Source organism: Seriola dumerili, unplaced genomic scaffold (genome assembly GCF_002260705.1).
Source record: "Seriola dumerili isolate Sdu_G_001 unplaced genomic scaffold, Sdu_1.0 BDQW01000478.1, whole genome shotgun sequence".
Lineage (NCBI taxonomy): Eukaryota > Metazoa > Chordata > Actinopteri > Carangiformes > Carangidae > Seriola > Seriola dumerili.
This window is the reverse complement of record NW_019174733.1, coordinates 3906518-3920843: the sequence shown is the minus strand read 5'-3', so window position 1 is coordinate 3920843 and position 14326 is coordinate 3906518. Positions and strand designations below refer to the sequence as shown.

The 14326-nt window shown below is 40.7% G+C and overlaps 1 protein-coding gene across 1 annotated transcript; it reads right to left on the bottom strand.

Moving 5' to 3' along the window:
- Window positions 1-8575: 8575 nt before the first annotated feature.
- nkx1-2 (NK1 homeobox 2) lies at window positions 8576-10803 on the bottom strand. The gene is made up of 2 exons (XM_022763866.1): window positions 10587-10803; window positions 8576-9177 (listed from the first exon to the last, which is right to left on the bottom strand). The coding sequence occupies exons 1-2, from the start codon at window positions 10801-10803 to the stop codon at window positions 8576-8578; spliced, it is 819 nt and encodes a 272-aa protein (XP_022619587.1).
- Between the last annotated feature and the right edge of the window lie 3523 nt (window positions 10804-14326).

Here is a 14326-nt window from a genome sequence, read left to right as displayed (position 1 = left end):
AGTTTTGATCAGTTTGAATGTATCAGATGCCGTTTGTTTTAATTGTTGTAGTCATATTCAAACACACCATTAAATGATGTTATCACTGTCAGAATGGCGGAGTGTCGGTGAGTTGGTCCGGACTGAAACATCCTGAATCGATTTCCATAAAATTTTGTGCAGCCATTCATGTGGATGTGGATCACCATCATAGCTTTTGTGATTCCCTGACTTTTCCTCTCGCGTCACAGTTGACACTTTAGTGAAATATCTCAACGTCTAATGACAATGTATCAAATTACAATATATAATATTTAACATAGTGATGATAGTGATGAGCCTACAGAGAATTAGCCCCTCCGCTTAACGGATTTATATTTAATCTTCACTCTCGCCACTCCGAGTCGTGTTCAGCTGCAGCCAACCCATTCTCAGCTGTTTTCACCCACTGTACACTACCTGCTCAGCATCAAATGGCAGACAAAGTTAACAGTCAGTGACCATGGAGCATTTTGCGGCTAAGGAGCCAGATATTTCCCCAGAAGGTGGTAGAGACCAAAAACAGAGCTGAAGGAGAGTGAATATTGGACTTAGAACAGCAAACGTGACTCCAAATGAATGATAATTTTGCTCCGAAACTGCTGGAGGTCTCAATTAGCAACTGTTTACTAACAACTGCATCAACTCAAAGGTGATTATATGTCAATGTTGTGTACTCGACTTGTTCCTGCCAAAAAACAAACATCCTTTAAATGAGGAATTGTGAGTTTTCCCTCTCTTTCTTTTAGTGTTTTGCTCTGGCTGTGTGAACGGTTATGTTTTTTTTGGTTGTCATTCATATTGAATAATAGTTTTATTAATATTATAGTTAGAATGCGTTTGTAGCACAGCTTCCTCTGTCATCTCTGGAAAAGTTGATAGACACTTCTTTTAAAAGCCTATAGAAGTATTCCACAAAGTGAAAAGTCTTTTTTATATATGTATACTGTTTATTGGAGATCCTTGAAGGAAAGCAAGGCTCATTAAAAAAGCTGAAATTTTCTTCTCTGCTGCCTCCAATTCTGCCTTTCCAACATTTAGTGTCTGAGTCAAATATATAGATGTCAGCTCTTCTTGGAGTGTTTACTATCCAGCACGGAAACAATCATAATTTCATCAGCGCTCTGAGACATGGTTCTCTTAACTTTGATTGAAAAATTCTACTTTGCAGAATCCGTGCATGAGAGGAGAGAGGGGGGCAGACTGTTGCATCTCTTACCCAAATCTAACAGCAGCAAAAGAGTTCATTAGACTGCCATTAGTTCACTCAGCAGCCAATGCGAGATAATGTCCTCTAATGAGCGTTTGTGTGGGTTTGTGTGTTGGTGTGTGTGTGCGCGCACAAGGGAGGACGAGTTCTCTTTCAGCACTGCGGTCTTTGACTTTGAGACAGACTGTAATTAACAGCACTCTGTCCTCTTCTGTGTTATTAGTGCAGCTGACCTTTGAATGCATCAGATCTGTGAAACAACACATCTGGTCAAGCTGCAGTGTTTGGGGAGAGGAGAGGTGAAGAGAATATTAAACAGTGATCGGCAGTGCAAGGAAGGTTCACCAATTATTGGAGGACTTACTGCTTTGTTTTGACCAGAGGTTATATCAATACCCAGACTCTGCCTGAGCATCTTTTTTTTTTTTGGGCAGGGATTTTCAATATTTATCGTCACTGAAAACCAACCAGTCTTCATACAAAATTTATTGCACAAGTACAACTTTTTTTTTTTCTACGGAGGATTTAACTAATGACGTGTCTGTCATTCGCCCAAGCTGATCAGACAGTAGAGTGATTTTATACTAAAGCGCCCACTGTTATGAGAGTTAAGCACAGCCTCCCCCTCTAAGAGTGCAGATGGGAAACACACTCCCGTCAGTTCAGCTCAGAGTTCAAGTTGATTCAAGAATCTGGAATCCCCCTTTCATTTTACTCATGATTAAATCACATTACAAATCATTTGCCAAACCATAAGGCCTTATCCTTGGAAAATCTGGTTGTTTTTTTTTTTTTTCATCCACTGCTTGACTCCTGTGCCAGTGATCTTGTAATCACATCAGCATGTCTAAGTTGGCCCATGTGCAAGGATTAGAAACACATCAAGTCAAAAGATTTGCGAGGAAGGGGGAAAAGATGGACCAGACGAACTTAATCGGCATTGCCTGCCATAGATTTATCCAAAGACATTGCTCACACACTGGCATGCCATTTCCGGATTGTCTTAAGCAAAAACCCAAAGTGGGAAGTTATCCAAACATTTCCCCTGAAGTGAGATTAGGCCTGGAGTCTAACTCTAAATCATAATTGCTGTTCCTGTAGCTCAATTGGACTTCTTTAATTGTTTTGCCACTTTAAATTTTCTGCTTTTAACAGTGAACTTTCTCAATTTGGGAGGTAGTTCTCTATAGAAATAGCTTTATCAAAACCACATTGTTCATCATAAAAGGAGCAAATCAATGAGAGAGGCCAAACCCAGACTGAATGAGACAAAATATTGACTTTCTCTGAAAATCTGAACACACTGTACTCCCTCAGGCAAATACAAAGACAGAAACCAGTCAAAATAGAATCTGATACACCAAACAGAGACGCTGATTTAATTAGGAATACAGAAAAGAGGATACTGACTGACTTTAAACACTTGGCGATTTCATTTCTTTACATTTTTTCCTAATGGGTGGTAACAGCTGGAGATGACAGCTGAAATGATGACAGACTGCAGGCAAACAGAAGGAAACATTTGGATTGTCAAGCATTAGGAATTCTCTTCCTTCTCAAGCGCAGTAGCTGTCCTGCGTTTGGGTAATTTGTGTCTTAGCTTCGAGGATTTAAACTGGGTTTAACCAAAGGAAACAGCTGGTGTTACAATCACAATGTAGATATTCTGCATGCAGCTCAAAATGACTGTGGAAGGATGTTGAGCAAGTCTTGTTCTTGGTAATGGGGCTGTTTAAGTTTTTATGACTTCCACTTCCTGTCATTGAACTGACCCAGAGATGAAGTGGTACAGTACGGCTTATTTCTGACAGTCACAGCCATAAACCTCGGAGGACCCCCGCCTCCCAACCCCCCACCATTCCTTTAAACCTCAACCTGACTTTCACTTTCTGCAGCTGATTAAAAGACCATTACAAGTTGGCTCCTTCTGCCGACTGACTGCCGCTTGCTTCTGAAGAAATCAGTTTTATCTCCCCCTGCCTTGGCCGTGGTCCCTGCTGCGCTGGAGGATGCAGTTGAAATACAAAGCATCTAAGAGAGATGTCAGGCAAAACTCTAGCAATTCAAGCAAATGCAGGATGTGTGCAAAGTCTCCAGGACTAGCTTTTGCTTTCATGTCACTCTAAGCAAGGCAGCAGCGTTCCCAACAGCATAGCAGAAATACAAAAAAGTGTATGCTTTGAAACAGCACAGATTCTACTGTATTACACCTATTGATTCATAGTTGGTGAAGTTGGTAAGATATGATAAATTTTACAAGAGCCAGAGCTCACAGAGCTCAGAACTGGCTGCAGATAAACATTAGGAGCATGCCCTTTTAATCTTTAAACCACAACAGATCTAGTGTCTGTTAAACCTACTTACCCACTACAGTATATGCTGCAATTTATTCTGCAGCATATAGAAGAATCAATGCTTTCTAGAAAATGATAAGTTTGCAAAACAGGAGTCTCGAGCTTAATGAAATTGCATGATGTTCACAAACAAAAAGCAGAGTTTTGAATATGCAGCAGTAGCATGATGTGTGTGGGTGCAAATATCTGAACTGTTGCCACTGTGGCTTATAAATAAACCAACTTGGTGAATCCTCACAGCTGCTTTTAAAGCTGCTCTGGATATGGACAAATCCATTGTTAAAATGGTTGACATAATAATCATTAGTTCATCAATCACAACTGTAATACTCGCTAAGAGTTGTTTTTAGGTCTTTTTGATTTACTTTTTTTTAAACTTTTTTTTAAACCTACTTTGGTTGTTAAAAACAAAGTGTGAGGGATATAAATGTGTTTAAGCAGATGGAGTTTCTTAAGGTCATGATGACAGATGAGCTGTTTCCATTTTTTTCTAATGCGTGAAATTTATCTGGAGGAAGACTTTGAGTTGCTGTTGAAAGCCCTTTGTAAGTGGATTAAAATCAAATGTTGTACAGAATGTTACATAATAAGCACAAGTTCGTTGAGGACTGTTATAGATAAATTGGCTACAATCAATATTTTTATATTAACAATGGATCACATGACGACTCCTATATGAAAGATGAAACTCATGGTGACAAACCCACTGAGTATGATCACAGGACTCTGCAGTTCCCCTCAGCTCTAAGGAGCATTTAAGCATTTTTCACCTTTTTGTTTTGGTTCGCTCTAATATTTTGGCTCAGTCTCACTGCTCTTATCAGTGTCATTTCCAACAGGCAGCTACTTTCAGTGATAAACCCCCCCTACACTGCCTGCCCAGCACAAAGCAGCAGACAAAGTTCAGCTAAAGAGCCAGATATTTCCTCAGGAGCAGGCAGAGACCAAAACAGAGCTAAAAGAAGAGTGAATATTGGACTTATGTTCACCAGGTGGACACAGACATGACTCCACATCAATGATAATGTTGCTCCATACATGCTGGATGCTCACTAAGTTCACTATGTCGGCTTCATATGGTAATACAGTGTTAATGTTAATGCAGGTTTAAGAGGTTTATTAAATTCAAATATGCAACCAATCAGGCACTTGACCTTTCTAGGATTAAATCAGCATTAAAGCTTGTTTTCTTGTAGCTGAGTCAATGACTAAGTGCTGATTTATGTATGAGACAGATAAAAATGTAATGTGTGTTTATTCGATAAATTATCAGAGGGAATCAGATACTGGCCATTTTCAGCATTTTTATGGCTGTATCCTTATGAAACACTCCCACGATCATCTACCTGGAAACCTCTGTCTTTCTCTCTTCTTATATATCTTCTCACCCACCACCCGCTATCCTCATCTGACCCGTGAACCTCAGTGGAAGCGATGCCAGTCCCTGTGGACCACCACAGCTCACCACAGCCCCCCCCCCACACACACACACACACACACACACACACAATAGGAAATCCTCAGCTCCATTTTATTTATTCAAGCCTTCTACTCGTTTCTCTGCAAAAGATAAGTACAGCGAACAGGGGCTGTAGATGGAATTTTCCCCACATAACACTGAACACACACACACACACATACACACACGTACACACAGGCATGAAAGGCTGTTACTATTAACATCTGACCTTGTCCCAGAGCATTCTCCAGCATGAATTTTAAACACGTGCCCTCTTCGCCCAGACCTAAATGACCCCCCTCAGATACCTTGCAAAATTATTCATCACATTGTCATATAACAGTTGCCTCAAGCCAAAATATGGGATGGGTTCCTTACGCCTGATTCCCCGGAGTATTGATCAAAACTGTCAAATTCTTCGGCTGCATGCCAGGCCTTGTTGGAATGAAAAATATCACTGAACCAAAAGGGAGGGAGTGTGTGTGTGCGTGTGTGGGGGGGGGGGCATTCATTTGCACTAGTCATTACAAACAAATCTTAATGGAGGGATACCAGATTTTTATTAATGTGTGTTGTGTGTGTGAGTAAGAGAGAGAGCATGTGCAAAAGTATGCATCTGGGGAAAAAGAAGAGAGGGAACTGTAAAATTGCCAGTACACTAACACCAGCACCTTAGCGACAGGTTTTGACAGCAGTGAGAAAATTCTATCTAATTGAAGGATGTTTGTCAGCTCTCTCACCGTCAAACTGATGTCAGGGGAAAATTGCCTACCAACCATATCCCAGTCTGCTCTACTCCTCCTCCTCCTCCAGCAGCTGCACACTCACTGTCTGCCCATATAGACAGAAGCTTCTTATTCAACCAGTGTATTCTAAGCTCAAAGTAGTGAAAGCACAACAAACCCTTGAAAGATGTCAACTAATGACACTGGCTTGAAAGCGGGTTTGAAGCTCTGCTATCACAGTCCTCTGCACTGATCACACTGTCTGTAGCACATGTACCAAATCTTTCTTTCTGTCTGTCTTGTTCTGCTGGCTGGCTTCTTTCAGCTCAGTGTGTGATACATTACATCAGTTATGCTGCACATCAAGGTAGAGAAGCACACGAATGAGCTGTAATAGAAGTAGTGTATCCTCCAGAATCATTTACACCTATAGAACAGAGAATTAAATGGAGTTCTGAAATTAACTGCGGCTTCACTGTTCAGTTTCTCTTTGTGTAAACAATATACTGTATTTGCATACAAGCCCTATTGAAAATGCGCATCTACAAATTTGTCTTTTTTCCCTTGTATACTGTGTTTCATTCACATGCTGTTACCAAAAAGGAACGAATGATTGCCTTATATATGACTTCATTTCACCAAGGGATGAAGAAATATATAGAAAATAATCTGACTCTCAAAAAAAACAAAAACAAATCTGATTCCCAAAACGAAAACATATGGTATATGATAGATTATTGAAAAATAATAATTAAATGAAATATGTGAATAAACCAGAAGATACTGATTATTATATAAGGTCATGTCCTAAATTTCAATAAATAGTTCAAGGGATCAGTTAGTGTGTAATTATGACACTAGTGTCTGCAGAAAGAAAATGAAATAGTGACACTGTGTGGTTGTAGTATGTAAGTGAAAATAGACAGTATACAGTATAACCAGTGGTAGAAGTATTCATAGTAAAATGTTCAGGTAAAATTCCTGCATTCAAAAGTTTACTGAAGTTAAAATAGACAAGTATTAGTAGCGGCATGTATTTATTATATTATTAAATAAACATACAGTGTAGGCCTATTGGCAACTAAGTGTTTATGAGCTGCAGTTAATGGATTTATTAATAGTTGATCAACTATTTACTAATGTTTTATAGATTCATTATAGGCCATTGAGAAGAACAACTTTTCGGGTTGCCAGGTTATGGGAAATCATCCTCCAGCATGACACTTTGTTCTTTAATTAATTAGCTCTAATCTCTGATATCTCATTTTCTAATAAATCACGTTTTGGGTCACAGGTTTCCAGTCCCTCACAAGGTATCAATATAAGTTTTTTTTTTTTGTTTCAGGTCAGTTTTTGAACCCCCCGTTGTGTACGGCTTCCGGGTGATGGATTTAAGAGTGAACTAAAAAGACAAAGAAAATATGGAAGAGGATGATTTCAAAAGTTTATTAATGGCTTATAACTGATCTATAAAGCATTAGTAACTGATTTATTTACCTTTAGTAAGGTTACAGCCTGTAAACCCTGAAATATGGTGCTATATTAGAAAGTGGTGCCCATATATTACATTATTGATTTTGTATCATTCATACATTAACTTGGTTGTACACACTATTGGGTTAGTTTGGTATTGTTTAATTAATAACAATGCAGCATATTAACCATAAACTCCGGATATGTTTTGCATGTAAAGTAACAAACAACTAGCAAAAAATAAAAACCCGCGAGTATCTTACAAGTACCTCACAAAGTGGTTATGGCCTGCAATTATTGGCTTTATTAATAGTTAATAAATTATTTACTGTTTTATAGACTTATTATAAGCCATCCACTGTGTGAGGGGGAATGTATTTTATTACTTTCTGCCACTTTATAGAATGTGTTTGGTGCTGCTTTAAAGTTGATTTATTTTGTTCTTGACTGTGTTGCTGTTAAGATTTAAAATTAGACTTGTTTCCATAGAGGCTTAAGTCTCTGGTCAAACAGTCATTAATAAGCTTTCTGGATTTACTTTTGGTAAAAGCTCAGCCTTGTTGACCAGGAGATGGCAGCATGAGTCATTTCCAATGGCTCCTTTAACAAGGACATGATCTACCTCCATTATCTACCTATTACTGTATTTCACTTTTTGCCTAATTAAGGTTAAGCGGGAAACAAAATGTCTCGCTATTCATCCACATTTGAAATGTTTTTACTTTGTAACACACGAGCCACACACAGATGTTTTATGTTGGGTTTTTTTTTTTTTTTTTATTAAGTTACACTGATAATGTATTAATGGCAACAGAGTGAGCTGTGCTGTTCTCTGAGAGGTGAGAAACACAGCTGGGTATTGGATGGTTGCAATATGCCACAGTTTGAGATGTAAAACACACTGATGCAGAAAATGATACTGTATGAGCTGTTATACAAACACACAGTGTGAGCAGGTGTTTCAGCAAACACAGTGACAGTCAGTCAGTGCATGCTGGAGCAGGTTTGACAGAACTTTGTGGCATAAATGTTTCGATAATTGTTGGGCTCAGTTGGAGATCACACATTTGGCCTTTTGTTATGATGTTGAATTACTGGAAAGACTGAGACTTTAATGAGGTAATAAAACTCTCTTCAAAATAAACCAGCTGGATAATATCAGGATGGAACAAGAAACCTTGTACAAACAGGTGCCTTTTTTCCTCCTCACTTTGTAGAACATGATATGGCCTTAATGCAACAGTCACGATGATTCTGGGCAGTAAAAGTTCAGCTGATTAGTCATTTTGTCCCAGTAAAAGTGTCACCAGCTGCAACATGTCAGTCTTGGCTTCTTTCATAAATGTGGATTAAAGTAAGTCGGCTGGACGAATCCACTGGACATGAAGGGATGCAGGAGCCCCCCAGTGGATGAAAGCGGAACAGCACCGGCCGTGTGAAAGATCACATTCCCAGAGCTGAAGTTCGGGAAAGTTTGGTGGAAGCTGGCGCTGGCGGGGCTTGACCCACAGGTGGCCGGGTTTGGACTGACATTGACCAGGGAGGTGGAGCCGGGCTGCAAGGTGCTGTCCGCCCCTGGGTTCTGTTTTTTCCACTTGGTCCTCCTGTTCTGGAACCAAATTTTCACCTGGGTTTCGGTCAGGCTCAGGGACAAGGCCAGGTTTAGTCTCTCGCACACAGACAGGTACCGAGTTGCGCGGAACTTGTTCTCCAGTGCCACCAGTTGCTCGTAAGTGAACGCTGTTCTGGCGCGCCGTGGTTTGGCGCAGGCCTGGTCCGGGCGCCGCCGCTTGTGCGGGGAGGGGACCTGTGGGGTGACCGCTGACTCTCCATCCTCCTGTTCCCCAGTGAGACAGGGCTCTGTGTCAGCCGGCGGTGAGAGCAGAAGAGGGTCCGCCACAACTGTATGATGTCTGGAGGCTGTAGAGTGTTCATCTCCTGTCTCTTCCCCTGTTAACAAACAAAGAGCAGTTAGTTCACAGCCTGTAAACCTCTGCAGCAAACTCAACATCTAAGGGATCTTGTGAGGAATCTCTTGATGTCAGGGATAGGCTACTATTAGTATTTAATTTCCTGGTGAAAATTGAAGTTGTTAGGAAAGTTATCAGCCATTGAAACAGAGGTGGCTGACCCATCCATTCGTCTTCAAGTGGCAACAGCTTTTTCAGGGAAATATATCAAGTGCTTTAATCAACTGCTAAAGATAACAGCAGCTTTTGACATTACGGCTTGACTTGGCTGGAATAGGCTTAAGTTCAAGGTGAACTTTAAATCATTGTTTTTAAGAAGTCGATCCAGTGATGGACCTATTTAATAAATTGCTAATGAAGTAAAATAGAGATAGAAAATTGCAATTTGTCATGTGTCTCGTTTTGATTAATAGGGAAAAGGCCTAAAAGCAAATGTGCTGAATTGGCCGTGGTGCTGAGGACAGCTCCTGAAGACAGAAGCCTCGTGTCAAATGTAAAAGCTGAAGGCCCACACACCTGAGTTAGAAATTTTATCCTCATTGTGCAATGATGTTCCTTTTTGTCCAGTGTGAACTGAGGTTTGAATACCAAACACAGAAGTGCCTACGGTTGACATCTGTGAAGTGTTTGATGAGGATACTGACGTCGTCCGAGCGAAACGGCGCAAAGACTCAGAGGAGGGGGAGACTTGGTCACTAATCCTTAAATAATTTATAAACCACACAGCGCCTCAAATGTCATGTTGCGGAAAGAAATCCCGTCTAAATCCAGCTCCGCCACCTCAGCCGTGACGTGCTAATGGAGTTTCATATTTGCGGGCGGATCGATAAATGTCATCTATTTAAAGGGAAGTTTTAATCGAACGATATTTAGGATCAGACATGGATGGGGTGTGAAGTTTGTACCTGCAAGGTGCTGGAGGGAGATATGCAGGATGCAGTAATGGGATATCGATCAAAGCGCGCAGAGGCATCCTCAATGGGACGATTTAAACAATTATCTGGCCTGCCTGTCCCAGTGCCAATCACACGCTGGGGCTCTGGGAGCAAGCCTTTGTGGCTTCCTTGAAAGGAAAACGCAGCCTTGAAAATTAAGGAAAGGTCATACAGAGATGACAGTAAATCTGATAGAAAATAGCGTCTAGTTTGCAGATGCAAGTCTAGACCCAGCAAAAAGTTTATTTTTTGTTGTAAGATCCCATTGTAAAGATTAATTTTATTCACGTGCTCTTATCTTACGGAGTTTGGACGTGAGGAAGTCTGGATGTAATAATTGGCACATCAACAAAAAAAAAAAAAAAAAATCCAAAATTGTATTACATGTAAATGTTTGATCTATAGGCTGAACAATAATTCTAAAATTGTGAGTTTTCTCTACCTGATTTCGTGCGCTCAACTCTGAAGTCTCCGCTTGCAGTGCTGTCCGACTCCAAACTTGCTCCCTCTGCGTTTGGCACAGGAAACTTCTCCTTAGTGATGGAAAGTTCGTTCACCCTTTTGCTGTTGAATTTGTTGGGATCCAATATATCAATTATAGAAAATGAAATTTTGTGACTGGACGTCATTGTCACTCCACAATCCTTGGCTTCCAGCATCCTTTATACAGAAAGCTTTAAAGAAGGAAAACAACCGACGTGCGTAATTACGCGTGTGGAGAGGAACTTCGCATAGTTTAGCCTACTTCTTGTCTTCAAGCTTCATCAAACCGGATTAGTGCTGATGGTCCTTCGGAGTGTGGACTTGGCTCCTCTGCTTCTGTCTGTCAGTCTTGCAGCTGAATGAGATGACCGGAGCGCGGTCTTTAAAGCGTCTGTCCCCCAGTCTCTCAGCCAGACACGTGACACAAACACTATTAGTGTTTCACACGACCACCTAATGGGCTCAAAGCATTCGTCGATAATCACCCATATCATTAAATTCAATAATCCACGACCTGAAAGTAAATTGGGCACAGATGGCACTTGATCCATATCAGAGATCGCCCTGTCTCCCTAAATTGGACCATTTTAGATGCCTTACTGCCAGGAAGGGGATTTTCGTGTCCCCTGAGCAACAGAAAAACTTTCTCTTAATCGAAACCAAACGGTTTCTGCTTATAAACTATTTGTGGAAATGTTGCAGCACCAGGTTTCCTATCAGTGAAAAGCATAACTGTTTTAGTCAAAATGTAAAAATATTGAAATGTCACTATCCAATTTAACAGCGTCAGTATTGGAGGTGTCAGTAATGAGCACAGATGTCAGTAGATGGGTAGTAACTGAAAAATAAAATCAGACATATATCCAGGTGATATTTAGGTGTTCATATATTTTGGAGTAAATAGATGAAGATCATAAACTGATGTGGTGCTGTTAAAGTGGCATAATATAAAATGTATGTATAAATACAGGTCTGAAGTTACAATTGTTATATTCCTCCATCCCTTTTGCTTTGCTTATTCATAATTGCAGGTGTGTTCTGCAATGAATTTCATATTTTGTTGTTGTTATCGTTATTTTCATGATGATGATATTCCCAGTCTAGCATCTCCAGTATTATTTACACTGCAGTGCAGCACACTGCAGCACGTTTCATACAGTTTAATGACAGAGAATCACACCTGAGATTGAAATGTTTGTTGTTTTGTTTTTTTGATTTGGAGAAAATAGTTTATGCCCCATTTGCTTGCACTATCATGGTAATAGTCTATGCCAAATGACAGTAACTTCACTGGCTTATTAGAGAAAACTAACTGAGGATGTGACAGACTCAAAGGATCCCTGATGAATTACTATTCTGTGTGCATCTTTAGAAACATTCAAAGCTAAATTGCAGCCATACAATGAAAACAGCTGATTGTTTTCTCACCTAAGGTGATAGATTTATATTCACAATCAATCAGCTCCCAGGTCTTTGCTATTAGTATTCAATATAAAGTGACATAGGGTTGTTTAAAGCTTGATGCCTGGTGATGGCTAAAATGGTGAAACCAGCAGAGGATCAATATTCTCAGCAGGTGTCCAATACAGATAAAACCTGATGGCTACACACAGTCATTTTGGATACTGGAAGGCCAAACCAGTAACTGCAACAGCACAGGAGGGTTTGTTAGAAGCTTTTTTTAACTCTTCATTCGTTGAATGACCCAAGTTATTTTTCATTTTCAGTTATTGCTTATTCCTATCATTTATTTCAAATTAGTATTTTGTAGTTTTGTAGAATTAGAATAGGTTCAAACTGGTGATAAAAACGTACTTTCCTCCTCTGCCAGCTGTAGCTTGGTGTAACTGTTTTGCTCCACTTGTTTATGCATTAACATATTTTACCATCAAAGCCTGTGAGGTCTACATTGTGTGTGCATGAGACAGAAGGCAGCGGGGCCATTTCTGTTTTTAGTTCTGTCCAGTGTTGGTAACATGGGGGATCACATCGTGTTTACACACTGTTAAAGGTCTCAAATTCCTCCCTATACAATTTCCTGTGTTACTTATACAGTTCTGGGTGATTACTCTGCTACATGGAGGTTTCATTGCTACCCTGTCATAGTCTGGTGGACTGGCATGGTGTGTAGTAGTTACATAGTCAAACATTTGTTAAAGCCGCCCCTACGGGGTGTCTGCGTGTCAGCATTTGCATGTGTATGGCACTTGCACGGCCATTACTGTAGCCCCTCCATATGAATAGGGCCCACTGCACACTGGAGGTTTACAACTTCCTACGAGAAAGCCCAGTGGCTGGACATCTGTTTGTGTGGGTCAGCGGGACAAAGGGACGAAGCCCCGAGGACAAAGAGGCCCTCAGGTAGACTTCAGACAGCGGGAACAGCAGCTGACTCAGCTCTGAGTCTGTACGGGCCAGAGCAAGACTCCAGAGAGGAGGAGTGCTCCCTGTTGGACACCGCAGGGAGCCAAAGAGACACACTTCCATCCAAGACCCCCCTCCAGGGTCAATAAAATCATTGCCTCACAGGGAGGCTGCCCCCAGTCTGCTAAACGTCAGATAATTTGTCTAATGGCAGGAGTGGCATTATGAGCTGCAGTTCTACTCACAGATTGTAGTGTCTATTGTTTCCTCTGAAGTCCTCCACTGTCTCCCCAGCTCTCCTGTTAAGTGGGACTCAAACAAAGGATCAGAAAGTGTCTAGTGGAGCATTAAGGGAAGCTGTTAGATCCTCTGTGTCAGATTCCTAAACTCTGTAGTAGTTGTGGTATTTAAGATTGGACATGTTTGGTCCCGTTGTTGTTGGGAGGATGCTCACGTTAGCATTTTGCTCACTGCACCACTGTGCCTTGAAGTATAGCCTCACATAGCTGTTAGCATGGCTGTAGACTCTTTAGTCTTGTTTGCATTAAAAGGGCTATTTGTAAGTTTTCTCTGCCGCCGATCGTGGTTTCTTGCAAGGAGCAGGTGGTGGTGATTGTAGTTTGACAAGAGCTTCGGTCATCATTGTGTTTATAAAATAGAGGTTACAGCACTCCTGCTGACAGTACTACGCCTTCTGGGCAGAGTGGAAGCTAAAGTGAGTCGCTATCAGAACGTGACAAAACGGACCGGGGCTAGTTGGTTAGCATGCTAACTTCAGTAGAAGAAAACGTGATTGAGACAAGAGTTAACATTGCTGTTGCTTTCTACTGCTGGAGACAGCTCTTAGTTAGTAAAGGAATGAAGTTTGATGCTGAACTCACAACATTTCTTCTAGACTGATGAGTAAATAGCTGTTGATTCAGACACTGGCTATGTAGCAATAGCAAATCTTACAAATATCTCCTTAAATGTCACATTAGCCTCTTGTAAGAATTATTGCGAACACTCTTCCTCCTTTGCTGCATGCAAGTGCATTTGACATTTAACTGTAATGTTTTTCTTGCATTAAGCTTCCAAATCCACATCATACTTTTCACAGCAGATCTTGAAGGCAACACCTGCAACCGATCAATGTAACTTTGACAAAAAAAAAAAAAAGCAAAGACTACTAAATGATCCCTGATGTAATACAAAACTCAAACAGCTTTTAAGCCTCTGCAAGTTCATTTTCATGCCATGCTGACATGAAACCACCCTCAGAATTTATTGTGGCCTATTATGTGGAGAATTGTCGGCACAACTTTTGGTTAATGAGTTACAACATGCAAAACCTCC